Source organism: Pezoporus flaviventris, unplaced genomic scaffold (genome assembly GCF_033815535.1).
Source record: "Pezoporus flaviventris isolate CSIRO_AGI_PZ_B2104156 unplaced genomic scaffold, CSIRO_AGI_Pfla_v1 ptg000064l, whole genome shotgun sequence".
NCBI classification, from domain to species: Eukaryota; Metazoa; Chordata; class Aves; order Psittaciformes; family Psittacidae; genus Pezoporus; species Pezoporus flaviventris.
The window spans coordinates 588,673-607,647 of record NW_026892612.1 but is presented as its reverse complement, the minus strand read 5'-3'; the positions used below and the strand labels follow the sequence as shown (position 1 = coordinate 607,647).

The 18,975-nt window shown below is 38.7% G+C and overlaps 1 protein-coding gene across 2 annotated transcripts in view; it reads right to left on the bottom strand.

Annotated features, from left to right (window-relative positions):
* SMC5 (structural maintenance of chromosomes 5) overlaps window positions 1-18,975 on the bottom strand; it is a 47,205-nt gene that overhangs the window by 7,747 nt on the left and 20,483 nt on the right. Inside the window, exons 12-22 of one of the 2 annotated variants that reach the window (XM_061470792.1) lie at window positions 18,412-18,525; window positions 17,215-17,309; window positions 16,877-17,009; window positions 15,539-15,712; window positions 15,237-15,406; window positions 10,250-10,373; window positions 7,425-7,547; window positions 2,322-2,447; window positions 1,532-1,627; window positions 1,032-1,136; window positions 699-818 (exon numbers count right to left, since the gene is read on the bottom strand). In XM_061470792.1, the coding sequence (XP_061326776.1) occupies window positions 699-818; window positions 1,032-1,136; window positions 1,532-1,627; window positions 2,322-2,447; window positions 7,425-7,547; window positions 10,250-10,373; window positions 15,237-15,406; window positions 15,539-15,712; window positions 16,877-17,009; window positions 17,215-17,309; window positions 18,412-18,525 (1,380 nt within the window). The remainder of the gene's footprint in view (window positions 1-698; window positions 819-1,031; window positions 1,137-1,531; window positions 1,628-2,321; window positions 2,448-7,424; window positions 7,548-10,249; window positions 10,374-15,236; window positions 15,407-15,538; window positions 15,713-16,876; window positions 17,010-17,214; window positions 17,310-18,411; window positions 18,526-18,975) is intronic. The other variant, XM_061470793.1, reaches the window with a different exon arrangement.

The window sequence follows — 18,975 nt, the reverse complement described above, 5'->3', positions numbered from 1 at the left end:
TGCTCAAGTAATTTACAACAGCAAAAAATGTCTAAGTGTCAACTTTCACTATTCTGGAGTCTATGCATTGTATACACGAGTCTTAAAATTGTCATTACAGAGACCAATTTGAAACAAAATACCCGATTTCTCTTCAGCCCACTTCCCTGAACATTTCTCCCCAAGGTACTGCAGATGCTTTAAACTCCTCATCACAGGTAAACCATGCCTGTAAATGTACTGAGGGCACAAGAGGCTATTCTGCTCTGGTGGGACCCCACCTGGAGTACTGTGTCCAGCTCTGGAGCCCTCAGTACATGAAAGACAGGGACCTGTTAGAAAGGGTCCAGAGGAAGGCACAAAAAATGATCAGAAGGGTGGAGCACCTCTCCTGTAAGGAAGGCTGACAGAGTTGGGGTTTTTCAGCCTGGAGAAAAAAAGACTCCAGGGAGACCTTATTGTAGCATTTTGGTTCTAAAAAAGGGCCTATAAGAAAGATGGGGAGAGACTTTTGCAGCAGAGCCTTTTGCAATAGGATGAGGGGTGATGGTTTTAAACTAAAAGACGTTGAGATTCAGGCTGGATGTGAGAAGAAAATTCTTTACAGTGAGGGTAGTAAAGTGGCACAGGTTGCCAGAGAGGTGGTGGATGCCCCATGCCTGGAGACATTAAAGGCATGAAAATAGAACACTATTCTTCCATATGAAAATAAATCATACCTCATTTTCCACATGAAGATCAACTTCACCAACACACTGCATAGCATTAAAGAAGTTACTGAACTTCTCATTAATCTGCTCAATCAGCTTTTTCAGAGGATTTAGCCACCTTTCTTTCACCTAGAAGCACACATATCCACATAAAACAATTCTTAATAACTGAATTTTCATTTAGAGATAGCATTTAAATAAATTAAAAAAAAATAATTCTGATTACAGAAGCCAACATCTCAGTTTACACTCAAGACTACTTGGAATGTTACCCTTTATTTCTGCATATATATTCTATTCAAACAGACATACTGACACATAAGTGATAATTTCAGCCATTACCTGTGAAATGTTTTGCCTATAGTTTTCCAATTCTTTTTTCTTTTCCTCTAGATACACTGTCAACTGCTCTATTTCTTGTGTCTGCTTAACATATTCTTCAACAACCTGCCAAAATAAAAAACCCCAAGCAGTCAACAAAATGTTTGCCAGTTCTAACCTTGACTATAAAAATATCACACTATAGTGATTCAATTCAGCACCATTACAGATTATTGCACTGCACACTGAACAAGATGCATTTCTAGCTTTAAAGCAAAGAAACTGTAAAGCATTGCTTCTTTCAGGTTACTGCAACTTTTTTTTTCTTAAAAGACAAAGAACACACTGTTCTTTTGGAAGAATCTACTTAAAATTCTAATAGATGCAGAATCTGGCATTTACAGCACATTGTTCCTGCTATCTAGCTTATTATACCAAGAGATCTAACACAAGAGTGGGAAGCAAGTACAATATGGGTGGAGGGGGAGGAAGGGAGAGCATGGAGAAAGCAGTGAACATACTGAAGCATTCAGGCCTGTGAAACAGGAGGCCCTAGTTTTCTCTTCATTCAGGAAAGCATCAATTTCCTCCAGTGTGGCCGGAAGCGCCTGAAAAGCCTGCAAGAGAGAGGATGTATGTGTTACACAGCAATGCTAATGAAGAACTCAATTTTGCTATAAAGAAATTGAATAAGCCATAAAGTATTCTATTAGTTTTAATTAGGATGTCACATATTCAAAATTTAACATAGCAAGATTCCCCCACAAACTGTTCTGGACAGAAAAAGAAGGCTTGAAGTGCTACTACACAACAAATACACAATTAATTACTCCTTAGTTGCCCATCCTGTGCAGGTACAGATGCTCACAGATTTGGTATAAGCCAGTGGCTACGCTAGTTAAGCCATACAAATGCTTCTAGGGGCTAGGAAGACTTCCAGGTAAGAAGGTGGGCCCTGACTTCAGTTCTTTTTTGTTGCTCCGTTAGAGCAAGAAGGTAGAAAAATATGGCCTCTAATTATTTGTGTGAACTCAAGACTATGGATTTTAACTGAAATTTCAGATCAAATTTTCTGTCCCTTGTGCACAGAACAAAGTGACAGAAGATATCCCCAGATATCTATTTAAAGCACTATTTAAAGGTGCTTTAAAAGGTTAAGTGACAATATATGAAGCAAAACTAACAAAAGTACTCATGAACTTTTACTGGTAGCCTTCTAATATAAAGACACAGTATTCTTGGCTGGAGAAGTCAGACTGGTGTACAGCATCCAAAATCTAAGAGGTATGCAGAGATCTTGTTTGTACATACAGTTTGAAATTCTTTCGGAAGATGTTCATCCAGACCCAGCCTGCAGACCTGCTGAGCTTTTTTCAGCAATTCCTTGCAGTTCTCTACAAGAACTCGCTTCTTATCATCCAGCTCACGAAATCGTTGCTGTCAGAAAAGACATTGAAGATATGAAACCCCATTTTTCTACTTTATTATAAATTTCTAGAGGTGACACTAGCACATTGGCAACAAACATCTAAATCAGAGAACGCAGGTGAAATCAGACTCCTTAAAGACAGAAAATCTTTGTTTTAACACACAGAACTCATTCTGCCTCTCTGCTTGAAGTCAACAGATGCCAAGGTAGACTTATCAAAAGCATTCTTGTAATACAGACAAATTTATTGTCCCTCAATTAGAACACTACGCATGTAGATCCAATAGATGTCTCAAAATAGAGTATTTTAAAGGAAATTCCCTATACACCAAAACACGACTACTGTGAGCCTTATTTTTTTATTAGCTCTCATTCAACTGTATTTATCTGCTTGGGAAAACACAATGGATATGATGTACACTGAATGACATATTTTAGCTGAAATTTTACAGAGTAAACCCCATAATTACACAATCAGAAGTACTTCCTTTGCTGTTTCATATTCCACCTCTATAATACAGCCAGCAAAATACAAAATGGAAACACACATAGTTTTCAAAATAGTGCTGAAACATAAGTAAAACACAGTTAATTTCTGGTTTTCAACAGCAGTCTCAAAGCTAAACTGTCTGGAATTTTCGACAGGTAAGTGGCCAGCCCTGCTCAATGGCTTTAATAATGCAGTGTTATCACAGCAGTAGTTAAAATACAACGCACAAAATACAGTACCTTCATGAAACACCAAGCTAAAGGTTATCTCAAGCAGTATTCAGGCAAAAACCTTGGACAAAAGTGTCTCTTCGCCTCTGCCCCAGAAATCTCAATCACATATCTCTATACACATCATCCCTCCTGCAGGTCTGCTGCTTCCAAATGCCAAGCTGACAGTGCTTGGGAGCAATGGTTTGCTGCTGTCTCCCAGCTCAGGTGAGCACATAGCTGCAGACAGCTGGGAGCTCCAGCCACTTAGAAGTAAAAAGGTGCATATACCAATACATACTAAGATACCACAACTTTTAATGCAAGTTATTTTACTATACATTTACTCAGTGATTACACATGCAATCCATCTTTGTAGTAGTTACACCACAGGAATACAGTTTTCAGAGGTACAAAATTCTAACTTATACTCCGTAAGCACAATACTTTGCTTCAGAACTTTCTTCTGACAGTTTGGAAAGTTTAGTTATGTTCCTATACCTGGGAGAGCTTTATCTTCCCAATTTTTTTGTTGTGAACTTCAGTTAAATACGGGAGCCCTCCAGTGGCAAAAAAAAACCCCAAAAAACAAAACAGCAAACCTGAAGCTTTCATTTGGAGAGCATACAGTTAGCTAAAGGCTTATTCCACATTTTTAAAACACAGGACACAGACACCGATAGCAAATCACATCACTTTCTGACAATTTAATCTTTATTTACTAAATGCAACAGATGCAGTAGTAACAAGATACTATCATGAGTGGTCTTCCATAAAGTTCTTTCCTTCACTCAAAAATTAGGGCAGCTGATCTCTACAGCATGTATGAACTCAAAAACCCTGTTTTTCCTTTCTGTCACCAAACATGAGGAAACAGATTTTGCATTAGAGGTAAACAATTCAGAATCTTCACAAACTACAACACTATGAAGGTATTTTTCTACACTGTGTTGATGTTTTCAGAAGTGAAAAATAATAAAAAAGAATTAAAATAAAAGCTTTTTTCAGATTTTACACCCCCTCCCTAGGTCTACAGTAGAGAAGGAGGTAAATGTCGCAAGGCAGGGCAAAAAGGACTGGCATTAGACTTATACACCTAAAAGTGCAGTAAGTGGAAGATACCCTCCTTTTGGTTACAGGAAAGATCTCACACCATTCTGAATTAACACAACTAAAACTGTACTGCACAACACTTATGTTCCACTATATATCTGCATATGCCCTATAATGCATTCAATAACATTTTTAGGGAAATCTTAGAAAGTTCTAAATTAAAACTGAACTGTATTTTGGATCCCAGAAATTGCAAAAACAACTGGCTTCATCTAAAATGTGTTTGACCTCATGCTAACAAAAGCAAAGGATCCAGTGAAACACATCACACCCATACTTTCTTCATACAAGAAACGTGAATTTATTCTTATGTGTTTGACCACTCCAGAGCCAAAGGCAACTTTGAATCATCTGAAGTGGGGAATGTCAGCTCACAATTGTACATACAGCTCTCATGTGAAACCCTGCAAAGCTGCACAGAGTAAGATTCTGAGTTTCTCTCTAAACACTGAAAACCTGACATGGATTCAACATTGAATATGCCTGACCAAGCCTAAGGCAAGCAAAATTCTTCAGAATGTAAAAAGGAAAATGTGTGGGGAGAGAAAAACCTCAGCATTCAACAAGACTGGGAAGCAATAGATATTTGATGTGGTTATGAAGAAAGTACTAGAATAAACGCACTGAAAGTTCAACAAGGTTTCAGTTGTCATCCAGCTTTGCCAGCTGATTGTCATGGCCACACACTAAATAAAACATAGATAAGTATAAATAAATAAAAATACACTAGTTTTGGTTTCTTCTCCCTCCTACATATTAAAAAATGCATAGCAATGTTAAAGTTTCTGTTGATTTCCTTACAGTGACTCAATAGAACAATCTAGTTAAAAAAAAACTCTAAATAGAACAACTTACCATTCTGAACAGAGATGCTACATGAAAAAATCACAGTCTAGGCAGAGCTTTACATCTGTTTCAACCAACACCATAAGAACACCACCACCACCACCTTGGAAAGAGCTACATCTAGGTACTTCAGGAAAGCTCTGTACTAGTGCAGGGCTATGACTACAGTTTCCTGAAACGCACCTACCAAACAGCAGAAACCAGCTATACTCTGTGCATGAGTAACTGGCATTCTGTTGTGCTCACCAATACCACAACCAGTTTTGTGCAAAATAAGGTGGTTAAAGAAAATACAGTTACCGGTAGCCAACGTTTTCTCATGAATTTGTGCTTAAACACATGCCTGGTGACAGCATTTAATTATCTGAAGTTTGAAAATTTAACCATACAAAAACAGAATCTGCATTTTCTTAAAACTTGGCTTAAGGAGCAAATGCTGCAATATACATACTGAGTATTAATGCCAATTATTTAAACAAATTATTATCAAATGAACCTGAAAATTAACAAGCTATCAAAGCGAGACAATTAGCAAGACTCTTTCAAACAACCATCATAAACATGCATGCAAACTCTGCCAATTATTTAATGAGCAGATGGGGCTAACAATCCTCCCTAATATTCAGTATGGGTCACAAACACAGATTTCCTTCTTAGGCTCACTAAATAAATTAAAAACAAGGAGTTGTTAAAATAACACCAAGGTTCCCACTTGAACTGCAATGATATAATACAAACCCCAGAAATCTGTTGCTGCTAGCTAACTTGACTTGTTCAAAACCATTGAACAAGTTGGCCTTAACATAAATGGTTAAAAACCCCCACTATAAAGCAACAAACACGATGCTCTCTTCACAGTATCCCAGTGCCAACACCTCACAAAACGAACATATGCGATATCTTCAATGGACCAAGTGGGGTTTGTGTTTGCTTCAAATCTTAATCAGTATCTACTTAAGTACCATAAAGACTCAAGACTTCTTGGGAGAGGAAGACCATAAATGACTGCTAAGTATTAACAAAGCTTCATGGCTTCTTTGCCCGATACCCACCACCCCAATTTTCAATGAAGGCATCATGACCAGCATATGACCTACAAAAATGTCTGAAGTTTAAATGCATAATTAATGGTCCCATAACTGTAACATTTAGGTTCCAATTTACTTCACTATACAGCTTTTGTACAATATACTTATTTCTGCTTGGCTTCCTCTTTTTGCATGTTTATTTATTTTATAAAACCTTGTTAGCAGCTGTTCTCAAGACTTCCTTGAGGTGCGGCAAAGGCATCCTCCCAGCAGCTTTCTACTGCTGTAGGAAAAAAAAACAACAGCCAAAGCCACTTAGAAGCTGGAGAGAAGGCCCAATTTAAACACACAATTTCAATAAATGAATTTCAGAGGAAACTAAGAACTACTGAGTTTTCCCCATCAACATTCATGTCCTCAGGCAGAAAATAAGAAATAAACCACAGAGTATACAACATACACGATTCACAGGACAATACAGGAAGGAGAACTTCCAAAAAAAAAAGGGACTAAAGACTTAATTCAAAGACTCAAAATGCAGTATATGGAGAAGCGTGACTTCGGAGTTCCACGCAACTGAAAACTTACAATGCAGCTCAATACTCAGATAAGGAAAAAACTTACATCCCGTACTTTGAGTTTTTTCCTCCTGTAGACTGAAAGACTGTACTATTATTACACAAATACAAAAATTGACCTCTGTGCACCAATCCAGGAGACACCACAGCATCCTACGCTCTTCAAAAACAGCATGTGTGTGGAAGTAATTTCTCACACTTGTCCTTTTCCCCGAACACAACATAGCTTCCTAATACGATCAATACAATGACCATTTATTGTCCTCTTTCTCTTTCCCTCCAAAGAAGGCATTTAATTGCAGTATGATAAAATGAGCTATGAAAGAAAGGTAAAACACATCTGCCTTACTCTGACACGGTACTTTCTGGCTCATCTTGAGCTCGCATGTCCTGTATGCATTGGGGTTACTTGCCTATGACAAACTTGGAAGCAAAATACTTCTAAATGACAGCTAGTGTTTTTACGCACATCATGCATTATAATAAAAAAAATCCAGGACATGATGACTTTCAGAATATTTTCACAGAAGCTTAGTGGGCTTAGTTGAGGAAGACAAAGCTCCTATTCAGTTTTAAATGAAGATGCTGAAGTCAAACTACAGAAATCAAGGCTAAATATTTAGCAGTACTAACACAGACACAGAAGCATCCTTTTTTATACAAGGGCTTCCACAGAAGATGCTTTCATATCAGATATCCCAGTATTCATAGGAATAGTTACCTCTGCGGCTTTTAGCTGTCCACTTGCTGTTTTATACTCTGTTTCTAGTCTGATCTTCTCAGCAGCCACTGCAGTGCTCTGAAGAATCAAATCTGCCTTGAGGATGTTCAGTGATACACAGCTCTACACAGGAAAACAGCAGATATCTCTTTTTTTTTCCACAAAAGACTCAAAACTGATACAATTACTATCAAGCTTTAGAATGGATTAATTTTTTAGTCATACCATACAATCTCATACACTGTTCAGCTCTTCAACAAATTCAACGAAAAAAGGAAGGTGCCTTACTGGTGACACAAGCTCTTCAAGATGTATAGTTCCCCCAGCTACTTTTAATCTGTAAGCATATAAATCTCACTTGCGACCAAAGCATTTTACATTAAAAGGCACATTCACTTTCCTTATGCCAGATACTCACATATGAAATGCAAGAAAAGACTAAGCCATCTCAATTCTCTGAGACAGAATAAAACAGGTGGATTTTGGTGGTCTTTGTAAGTCACACACAAAAATGGAAAAAGGTCAAAAAATAAACACATAAGATGTCTCTCTCACTGATGAGATGACTGACAGTGACTCTAGTGTCTTGCATCTTAACTGGAACAGACAACAGAAGGATGCTCTATTTTGGAAGTTTATTGACAGACTTTAGGGATCCCCAGAAGCTGGTCTAACATCTTTGACATTAAATGGTTGCTTATTTAAATGAGTCAGCCACAGGAATTAGCAACATAATCTTGACTGTGTGAAGGGCAGCTTTAAACCTCAAATTATGGGGCACTGAGAACACCAGTTTATAATATGCCAATTATAAAAAAACACAAACAAACAAACACAACCCCCACCCCCCCCCAAAAAAAATCTTCTCTCTTAATGAAAAGGAGAACAAGGTTCCAACTGTTGGTCTGTTCCAACTGCAAGGGACCTGTAGGATGAAGTTTTCAGTGTTAGCTCCTGACCACAATAGTGAGCCAAGGTCTGAGATCTTTACTATTTATCTGTTTCCAGTCATTGTAAGGAAAGTAAACTGAGTAAAGTCATACAAAAGGATATGAAAAATGGAAAAAGGTTACTCAAATACAACAACACAAAGAGAACTACACGCAAACCCGGTGCAGAATCTGAAACAGCAGAACAAGGCTGTTTCTGTCTACTGGTTGTGAAGTATTAGGTATGGTCCAGATGCAGTCTGGCACATCTTTGTGTAAATTTTTTATCATTTTAATAGCCTACAGTTAGCATAACTACAAAACTTACTGGAAAAGCACAAAGACACACAAATTCAGAAGCCTTCATGAAGTTTCGTTTGGGGATGACCAGAAATGTATGGATTTCAACAATTTTGACAAAACATATAATAAAACATCTTTCTTGTATCAAAACATTTTCTCCTCTTCATATGTACTAGCATGTATTTCCTACAGTATGCCAAATATAAAAATTAAGCTGACACATCACTGAAATAAATCCCTTTGATAATCAAAAATTATCTCAAGCAAATACCATCCTTGCTCCCCTACACCCCTGGTATACTGAGAAATACCCAGTATGTATCAAATCTGGTTTTCTACACTAGGTGATAAAGAGATGAAGACATTCCTTCAGGCATGTCATACAGCAGTCAGTAAACAACTCCAGGAGCACTTTACAAAAGCAACACACTGGGACAGATTATGTGCTGGGAAATGCGCATCAAATTAAAGAAAAAAAAATATCAAAAGTATGTTCTAGAAATTTCTCTTAAAGCATTTGCACACGTTTTGAAGAGTGCTACTTTTCAGTATTGTTATTACCTGTACAAGTTCTGTAACATAATCTAGAACCTAAGCAACCCTCTCAACATGGCAGGTGTTTTGCCATTTGGCATTTCAAAATTGCTTTGGCTAGCTGACCAAAGGTGATTCTGAAACACTCCAATTGTTGCAGTCCATGCTTATTCAACAAACAGAAAGAGCCCACCCACTTGGAACATTTACTTCCTTTTTTATCATGTAAATACCAACAATAAATGTACTGAAATCACCCTCACTTCAAAGGTAATACTAAACTCTTGAAGGGTAAGCAAGAACACATTTCACCATTAGTAAGGCCTGGTAAAGTTAAAACATACATGCTCGAAGAGGCTGCAAAAATGCCAGTATTTTTTCTGCCGAGTGCAAACACATAAACAGATTCCCTCGGAACGAAAAGTAACTGTTTCTTGTTCCTTAGTTAAGGAAAGTTCTTAGTTGAGAAAATTCACTTCCTGGCAGCTCCTATTACTAGAGTTTACAGGCTAAATGAAAGCAACAATTAAGTTCAGAATGTTGTTTTTTTTTTTGGAATGAAAGAAAACCTTATGACGTTGGAGCCTGAGATTCAAATACTTTCCACATCCCCACCCTCTTCCACAATCCTGGATCCTTACAGCTTCTGGCCAGTTTTTCACATGACTAATGCTACACTTTTTTATTCAATAAAAAGAAAAAAAAGTATTATGGACTAGGGTGCAATGAAGAGTTCACAGAATTATGAACATTCTGAAAATGTACAGGCCAAAACAGGTGAATGGTTCATTCCTAGTTCATGCCTGTATCTACTGAATCAGACCATGGACTGTAAGACTTCAGTCCTTGAGAGTGTAAATCAACACAAGCAAATTATCTACAAATCAAATCAACAACAGATGAACAAGTTCAAGTTCATAAAATCTTTGAAAGATGTTATCTTGAAGCAAGTTGGCTTGTAAACATTTACAGTAACACATGCAAATATTGTGTACCTCCTCCCTGAGTTACAATAATTGGACTTAATAGTGGAACACATACAAAGTTAAAAATCCATACCTTTATGAGTTGCATTAATTCAGTAACAAGTCTTGCTTTTTGGTTATTTATTTCTTTGACCTTTACATCTGCCTGTTTAGATTGGTCCTCTAAGTCGATAGCATCTTGTTCCAGCTGTCTTAAACTATGGGAGGAATCAATATTTGATTAATCCTGATTAAAAATAAACTGTAAACAAATACAAAAAAAATTCTTTATCTTGGTGATGAAGCAACAGTCAGCAACAACAGGAATCTGATACCTAAATATTCCAAGCCCATTAAAGACATCCCCAATCTATGCACTTTAAACCTAAGAAATTCAAAAGACAAAAAAAAAAATCATAAAGAAACTGATTTTAGCTACTAAGGCTATCACTCACCAACCACAATTCTTTACTTCTGTAGATTTCAGATTAAAAACACTTAAAAAAAAAATCTATGTAAGAATAACATTTTTCTTCTACTGCTAGCTCCTTGCAATGATACAACTTAGCAGAGTTCAGGAGGTTTGCTTAATTCTTGTTATATACGCTACCAAAAAAAACCTCCCATGTCCTTAGCTTACTGCAGAGAAACACAGTTTAAAATGAGTGAAAATTCTGAAGAACTTCATATGAAATAATAATGCTTAATGAGCTGCACAGCATTTGAAGATCTTTAAAAAATGGCCAAACAGATCAAGAGGATGATCCTGAAAACTACAAAATAATCGTTCTTTGATCCCCTTGGAAAACAATTGTAGGGGCATAAGGGAGGTGATCAGGAAGAAACAGCAAGCATATACCAAAGGTAATCAACATACCTAATGAATGCAATTGTAAAACAACCAGATAATGAGAGATCAAGTGGTTGCCATTTACTTAAGCTTTACCAAGGCTTTCTGTTAGGTTGTCTGATAAAAGCTCATCTACACACCCAAAAAGGAGAAACAGACAATAGCAGGTGGGGAAGCCCAAATAAAACCCTACCCTGGTTACCCCCAGGCCCATCACAGGAACCATCAGCCTGTGAAATTATGTCCCGGGGGTTCAGCTTTAACAGTTGTTTTTTTCCTTCTTAGTAGCTGGTGCAGTGCTGTGTTTTTGGCTTTAGTCTGAAAACTATGCTGATAACACACTGATAACACACTGATAAACAGCTGTTTTCAGTTGTTGCTAAGTAATGTTTACTCTGATCAAGGACCTTTTCAGTCTCATGCTCTGCCAGTGAGGAGGGGCACAGGAAGTCCCGAGGAAGCAAAGACAGGACACCTGACCCAAACTAGCCAAAGAGGTATTGCATACCCCAGCACATCACACACCCAGTATATAAACTGCAGGGAGTTACCCAGAAGGCCCAGACCACTACTCAGGTCAGGATGGGTATCAGTTGGCAGCTGGTGAGCAATTGTATTGTGCATCACTTGTGTTTATTGTTTTCTTTTTGTTTTCCCCCTTCAGTTTTATATTCTCTCCCCTTGTTATTTCCCTTATCATTATTATTGGTGGTAGTAGTAGTAGTGGTTTTGTACTATACTTTAGTTATTGGACTGTTCTAATCTCAACCTGTGGTATTTACATTCTTTCAATTATCTCCCTCTATCCAGGAGCAGCAGGGGAGGGGGGGGAACCACTGGCCCATCTCTGAAAGCCCAGAGGAGCACATGGGCACCTTATCAGGCACGACTCCAAATTAAGGACTCGAAGGAAGGAACACCCTGTCCTAGGACAGCTTCAGCTCCAGTGTTAAGGTGTGAAACTCAACAAAGAAAGTCAACACCACAGCATCCTCTGGACTGAGGATGGTTGTTTCCTGGGGGTATAGGAAGCACTATAGAATATAGCAGAAAAGCATGTAAATACCTGGCTGGTCCAGCCATGCCCAATTAGCACATTCCCTTTTAGTCAACTGCGTTTTTCACTCTTGTCCGGGGTGAGTGGTTCTCTATTCAGTGTACAAGCAACTAGTCAGATCATAAACCAGAGGAGAAGGCTTGCTTGTCTGTGATGCCAGCAACTGGAAAGGCCAGTGACAGTTGCTGGAGTGGGACCACAGTTAAGAGGCCAATGTGTCCATGGTGTCAGCACCTAGTACAAGTGCAGATGTGCAAGTTAATGTCTGATGCCTAGTGAAAAGCAGGCCAGACTAGCTATTAGGTGAAGTAGCCTGAGAGCCAAAGGGTGAGGCCCCAGGAAGAAATCAGGTAAGGGACCAAGCAAAGTCCAGCCTTGCTGCCAGAAACCATGAGATCTGTTGTCTCTAGAGGCAAAACCTGCTGGCATGTGTACATATTTAAAAGTAAAATGACAGGGGTACTGGTTATTGGGAGGCATTATGGGAGCCATGGTTACATCTGCTCATTTGTATGACTATGTGACCAGGGAGTCCCAACCAGTTCTGCATGCATTTGCACATGGGCGACCAGCACAGCTCATACAACCAACAGAAACAGGGCTGCAGCCTTGGGAGTTTGCATGTCCAGGTACCAACAACTGAGGAAGCTGAGGTCCAGGGACAAGTACTGTGCAGATTCAGTGTGTCTGGACCCAGCTGCTGATGGGATCCACACTGCCTGTGTATGTGTGTGTGGTACCCTCACTAGGGGAGTCCTGTCCTGTTCACACAGAATAGGAACATGATGAGTCCAGTGGTGCTGTGTTTGTCTGATTTCTTTATGAGTCCATCTGTGCTGTGTGGCTGGCCATGTGTAAGTATGTACGTAGCTGCTGTTTAGATGTGTTTTGTGTGACTGTGTCTACTGGGAAGCTTCAGTAGTGGTGGCACCTGGGAGCATTAAGTGGCCTTGGATCCATTTTGTCTCAGGCTGCTGGATCCACTCATTCCCCTTACTTTTTCAATGCTACCTCCCACAGTATTGTTGTATTCCAGTTAGAAAAATTCAGTCTGGGTAGATAGAAGACTATAGAGGTTTAAAAAAAAAAAAAAAAAGTGGTTGGATGGTCAGGCTCAGAGGGTCACGGTTAGTCTGTCATATTCTGTCTGGAGTCCAGCATCAAGTAGGATGCCACAGCATTAAGTCCTGGGACCTGTCCTGTTTAACTTCACTGGCAGTGATGAAGAAGCAACATTCTGGTCAAGTTTTCAGACAACACTATACTGGGGGGAGCAGTAGGCCCGCCTTTCAGAAGGGCCTGCTGAGGCTGGAGCAAGGGGGTTCACCAAAGGCTCATGAGATTCAGCAAGGACAAACACTGAGTCCTGCCCCTGGGAAGGAAATGGGTCTGGCAGTGATACAGGCTCAGGACAGACTGGCTGTGGAGAAGCTCTGCAGGGAAACACTTGAGGTATTGGTAGCCAATGAACTGAGCCTAAGCCAGGAGTGCACCCTGGCAGCAGCCAGGTACCCCAGCATCCCTGGCTGTATGAACAGAAACACAGGCAGAAGAGCGATGTTTCTTCCCTGTTCAGCACTGCACCTAGTTTATCCCCCTGCCCAAACCGCAACCAACTGGAACAAATTTGGAAAGCAACCAATATGGTCAAGGTCTACAGCACATGCCCTGCAAGAAAAGGATGAGAGCACTCAGCTTGTTCTCCCTGGACAAGAGACAGCTTCAGGACATCTAATAGCAGCCGCCCACTCTCCTTCCCACCAGGAAGCCACTCACAGGATAGAATCAGGCTCTTATAAGAGGTGTGCAGTGGAAGGATGGCAGACAGTGGATATAAATTGAAATAAGAAAAATCCAGACAATGCCAGCAGAAACTTCTTCCCCATAAGGACAACCAAACAGTCAAACAGGATGTCCAAACAGGTTGTACAATCTCCATGGAGACTTTCAAGATGCAGTCGGATACAGCCCTGAAAACCTGGTCTGAATTCAATGTTGCATTGCTTTGAGACTACAGACTATATGAAGCCCCTTCCAAACTAAGTGATTCTGTCATTGTGTGTTACTTTCAAAATTATATCCAGCTTTATTCAGATATCATATCAATTAGAAACATGAGTATTTGAAAATAGTTATGCTCAGTGTACAGATTATTTAAATAATTTCTGCATAAAAACATCCACATTATAGAAGAAAATGTGTAACAACCTTGTCTGTAATTGTGCCACGATTCTTACCCTGATTCAAAATTAAAAGAGTGCAATTATTCTTTTCAAAGGGAAGGATTTAACTGATGTTCGTTAAGTCAAAGGGTCCACCTCCTGCCTCCAAACCATATTTTGTATTATAGTTAAACACCATGACAATACATGTATCCCTAGTAAGAAACCTGAAAGCAGTACTTGGCTTTGCAGCTGCACTCACATTCACACTGTTTCAAGATGGTTTTTTTCCACAGCAACCTGGACACTGCTGACTATACAGCAGTTGAGTCTGGTCCCTCTTCACGGAAGAAAAGCCCTTCTTCAGTTTAATGCACTGTAAGTAATGCAAGAGCTGTGCACACAAGCATCAGCACCAACTTCCAGAAAAATAGTGTGGCCTAAAAACATAGAGTATTTGAGGTTACAAGGTCTGCTGGGACTGGGTTAAGGAGGGGAGGGCGCAAAACCTAAGGCAATCTCACCTTCACTGCCTTCTGGGAGTGTGAGCTTAAGTGGAATACATCTTGAACCATGCCCAGGTTCTCACTTATGACAAAACAGTAACAGAAGAACTAATTGCAGAGGCCCACAAAACCAGAAAATACGTTTAGACAAATAATGCTGTCAGGGTCCAACTCAATCCCTGACATGCTTACTTAGTATCATTTATGCCCATTATAGTATTATCTTGACATGTGCCACCAAGACTATGACAATATTTATGTAAATGCTCTCTTACTGGACTTCTTTGATTTTATTACAGGAAACCATTTGGAACATTATTACATGGTTTCTCAAATACTGTCTTAATCTCCACTTCTAAACACCTTTTGTCTTGATTACCACCTGTATCTGATGCTGAACTACTGGCTACTTTGTAAAGATAAAAGCACACTGCAATAAGAGGAAGCCAAATACCTTTGTTATTAAAATTGTTAATGTTTCACAGATAATATGGCTTGTTTCTTACCTATCATATTTCACACTAATTTTTGATTCCAGCTGTCTCCTCCTGTTTCCTTTCTCTAAGATTTCCTTCTTCTGCTGCCTGAGCTCGTTGTCTTTGTGTTCCAGATGCTTCTGTTTCTCCAGTGATTTAGTCAAACGCACATCCAATGTCTTTAATGTATTATTGATATCCTGAAATAAAAGGACACCACTAGCATTCTTACTACAAACATACCATATTAACACATTCAAGTAGACTATGTTTACTGTACAATAAAATGGATAGTACTTCACATCATGTACAACACACAAAGAAATCCCTACCTGTAGCTGCTTTTCCAACTGTCTCCTTTCATCTGTATCCACTGAACTAGTGAGAAACTGTGCTGCCCTCACAAATGTGTTGGTAGAGAGGGGTAGGTTTGTATAAGCAGATATTTTAACAACATATTTTTCTTCTGCTGTGTATATCTGCCTAAGTTTGGTTTCTTGTATGACCTAAAAGAAACATACAAAAATATTAATTTGTTAAAAGCATTATTTGTGGCAATGCTCGTTCAGAACAAGAAATTAACTAGCTAAAATCCACAGTAAAGAACTTCAGGTTATCAAGACTTGTTAACAAGAGTTGTTAACAAGCATTTGCAAAAAAAAAAAAAAAGATGCTAAATTTAATATATCATGATAATTTTAATCCATGAAAACTGCAGTTTAAAGAGAAAAATGCTTAGAAAAGAAAAACGTTAAGAGCTTTTCATGTAGGACTCCCTTTACTTTTACTTCCCTCTTTCTCATTCTTAGAGCCTCAGAAACACAGCATATAGGAAGGAGGAACAGCTTTCCCAGTAAAACAGGAACTGTTCTCTGTTCATAAAGCCTGTTCTCTGAGCTTCTCAAAAAAGCAACTCTTGCTGCTCTCAGCGATCCCAAAGCATTTCTGTGTTCAAAGAAGAGTTCACTTTCTGTACAAGATACACAACAGATGGCCAGCATAGACAAAGAAGTGAATGAGGATTTAAGCTGAAAACTGTCATGTGTGTTACTCCATTGTAACCCGGCAATGATCAGCTTGCAATAATCCATAAAAGACTAATGTAGAGATTGCTCCTGGTCAGAGCTCCTACCCTGTTTCTGTGAATCCAAAAAGTTTATATACTACTTATTACAGCAACTCTGACTGAAACTATACAACTGTATTTGCAGAGAAGGAACATCATAATGCATTAATAAAAAAAAAAAACAAAACCAAAACCAAAAACCCATACCAAAAACCCATCAAAACCAGGCAGCTTCTAATTGTTTTGTTAAACACAACAGATCAAAACTGTCATGTACAAATAACTGTCGGATTAAAATTTGCCCAGAATCTCAGGCACTTAAAGTGGAAGTTACAATAAAACAATTTCACATAACTGACTTGGAACAGTTTATTTGAACTTGCAAATAAAAGATATATTTAACTTTTTATGAAGTACTGCATCAGACGGACTGGATTTGTTAAAAAAGCCTTGCAATGTTTGAGTATGATGAACTGTTCTCACCTCTAAAGGCCAGATAAAAGGCTAAAGCAATTTTCTGCTTTCTCCACATTAATTTGCAAGAGAATTTTTGAAAGAAAAACTCTAGACCACAGGCATGTTTGTGCTAATTAGGACATCTCACCCTGTCAATCATGCTTCTGGTCTTCTCTGTTCCCACAGGGACATCATGAACACGGTACTGGGAGCAAAGATAATTCATCACAGGATGAGGAGCATCAAATAACTCTCGTAAATATGAGAAAAATCCGTACCGGCTGAAAGGGAGAAAAAACCCAACATACATCAGAAATAAGAGTTGGCAGATAAGCAAGCTTAAGTTATTGAAGGGTCAAGAAAGAAGTCCTGCTAACTCAGAACTGAACTGGTGAAAAACTTATTTGCATAGATAATTCTAATATATAGTAACAACCCCAAAACACTATTTAAGACCTCTCCCCACTGATACAGACTGATACATACTGCAATTCTTCAATAGGTCTCGAAGGTAAGTTTTCAGCACATGATTCAGCAGGTGCACATACAGCATTCACTCTTAGTTTCTGATGATCACGCATCTAAATATAGATTACATTTAATTATTTGGTAAAACAGACTAGAAAAAATCACTATATGAAAATCAAGTATTGTTTCTTGATTACAGAACTGGAATTATTTTAAACTGACCACCTGCTGAAAAGCTCACAAAAATTCACTCTCATTCAGGCATGGCTGAGTTCTCTAAAAGCCAAGTGCAGTTAATGTTTCTCCATGAACATGCCACATACAGGAGAAAACAAAAGCAATCAAACAAATCTACAGCCAGGTGCTCAGTCTAAATGTCAAGCTGTATGTAATAAGGGATGCCCCCTCTTTCAGGCTGTGTGGCCATTTTGCAGAGACAATGTCAGACCACTGGGTACAGAGGCTCTGAAAACCCTGGTCCTCACAGGGTAGAAAAGATTGAGGATACAGAAAGATCAGTTTAGCTGTCTAAAGCCGCCTTGCACTGTGTTCCACAACCATGGAGGAAAGGCAAGTTCTCAGATATCACCACTACTGTTCACATATATAAAAATGGCTAGCCTCTTTGAAGAGCAGACAGGTCTACAAAAATTGCATGACAGTTTGTCATTAATCACACAATGCTGTAGACAACAGCTGGGAAGTAATATGACAGCTAATATCGTATCTTGTGGCTTTTTATTTCTGCACCATCTGCCTGGATCTCAAAGGGAACTAGCTCCTTATCGCTTCAAGAAACAGCAATATTAAGAAAATAAAAGCTTGATTTGCTGCTTGGACCATTGCAGTCTCACAAAAGACATCCCCTCACCTCCTAACTTAGGAGGCATTGGAAAAGCTTCGTACTAAATGTGTATCTTTCTGCTTTTGTCATTTTCTTGTACAAAAGTGATTATTGCCTTGTCAAGGAAGACAGAAGTTATTTCTAAAAGTATGTTCTTAATATTCCTGCTTTCCCCCAGTTGGTCTAGGCTTTAAATAAATAATAATTGAAAAAAATCTTACTCCAGAAGAAAGCTTTTGAATACTATGTATTAGCTATTATGTTCACCTTGCCAATCAAAACTTAGTAAGTACAGACTTAATTGGTAGACTCCAAAGCTTAGGGCTCCTGCAACAGCACTTAATCAGTTTTTAAAATTGGTGCCTACTTGCCTCCACAAGAAACATTTCCATATCTTGTTGATTCTCAAAAACAAAAGCCCTCATGTCATTGGCCGAAATATGATTTTCAACATATTTAGCATGTTTGTTGTCTTTCATATTGATCTGTTAAAGAAAGTTAATGAGAAAATTATTTAATACAATTGGACTTAACACCCCCCTCAAAACATTTTAAGCAGTCAGATGATATCCAAGCCTATGTTTAACAAAACCAAACACAACGTTTAATGTTTTAAAAGACATTATTCCCTGTCCTTCTGCATCCAGTTCTACTGGGAGGAAACCTACAGTAACTCATACATCACTGTGTTTGTTTCTTAGCCATCTGTATACTTTTTCAGCATTCCTGGAGCTATCACTGTTTCCAGCATACCATCTCTCCCTCTTCTGCACTGCCCTTACCTTACAATTGCAGCCACAACCATCTCATCTCAACCTTCTCTAGTGGTTCAGCACCAGTACTAGTGAAGGTATATCTCACTGTTTAGAAACGATTAACCTAAGGAATGAAAAATCCCCAGAAAATACCACACTCCACAAATCATTTATATGCAG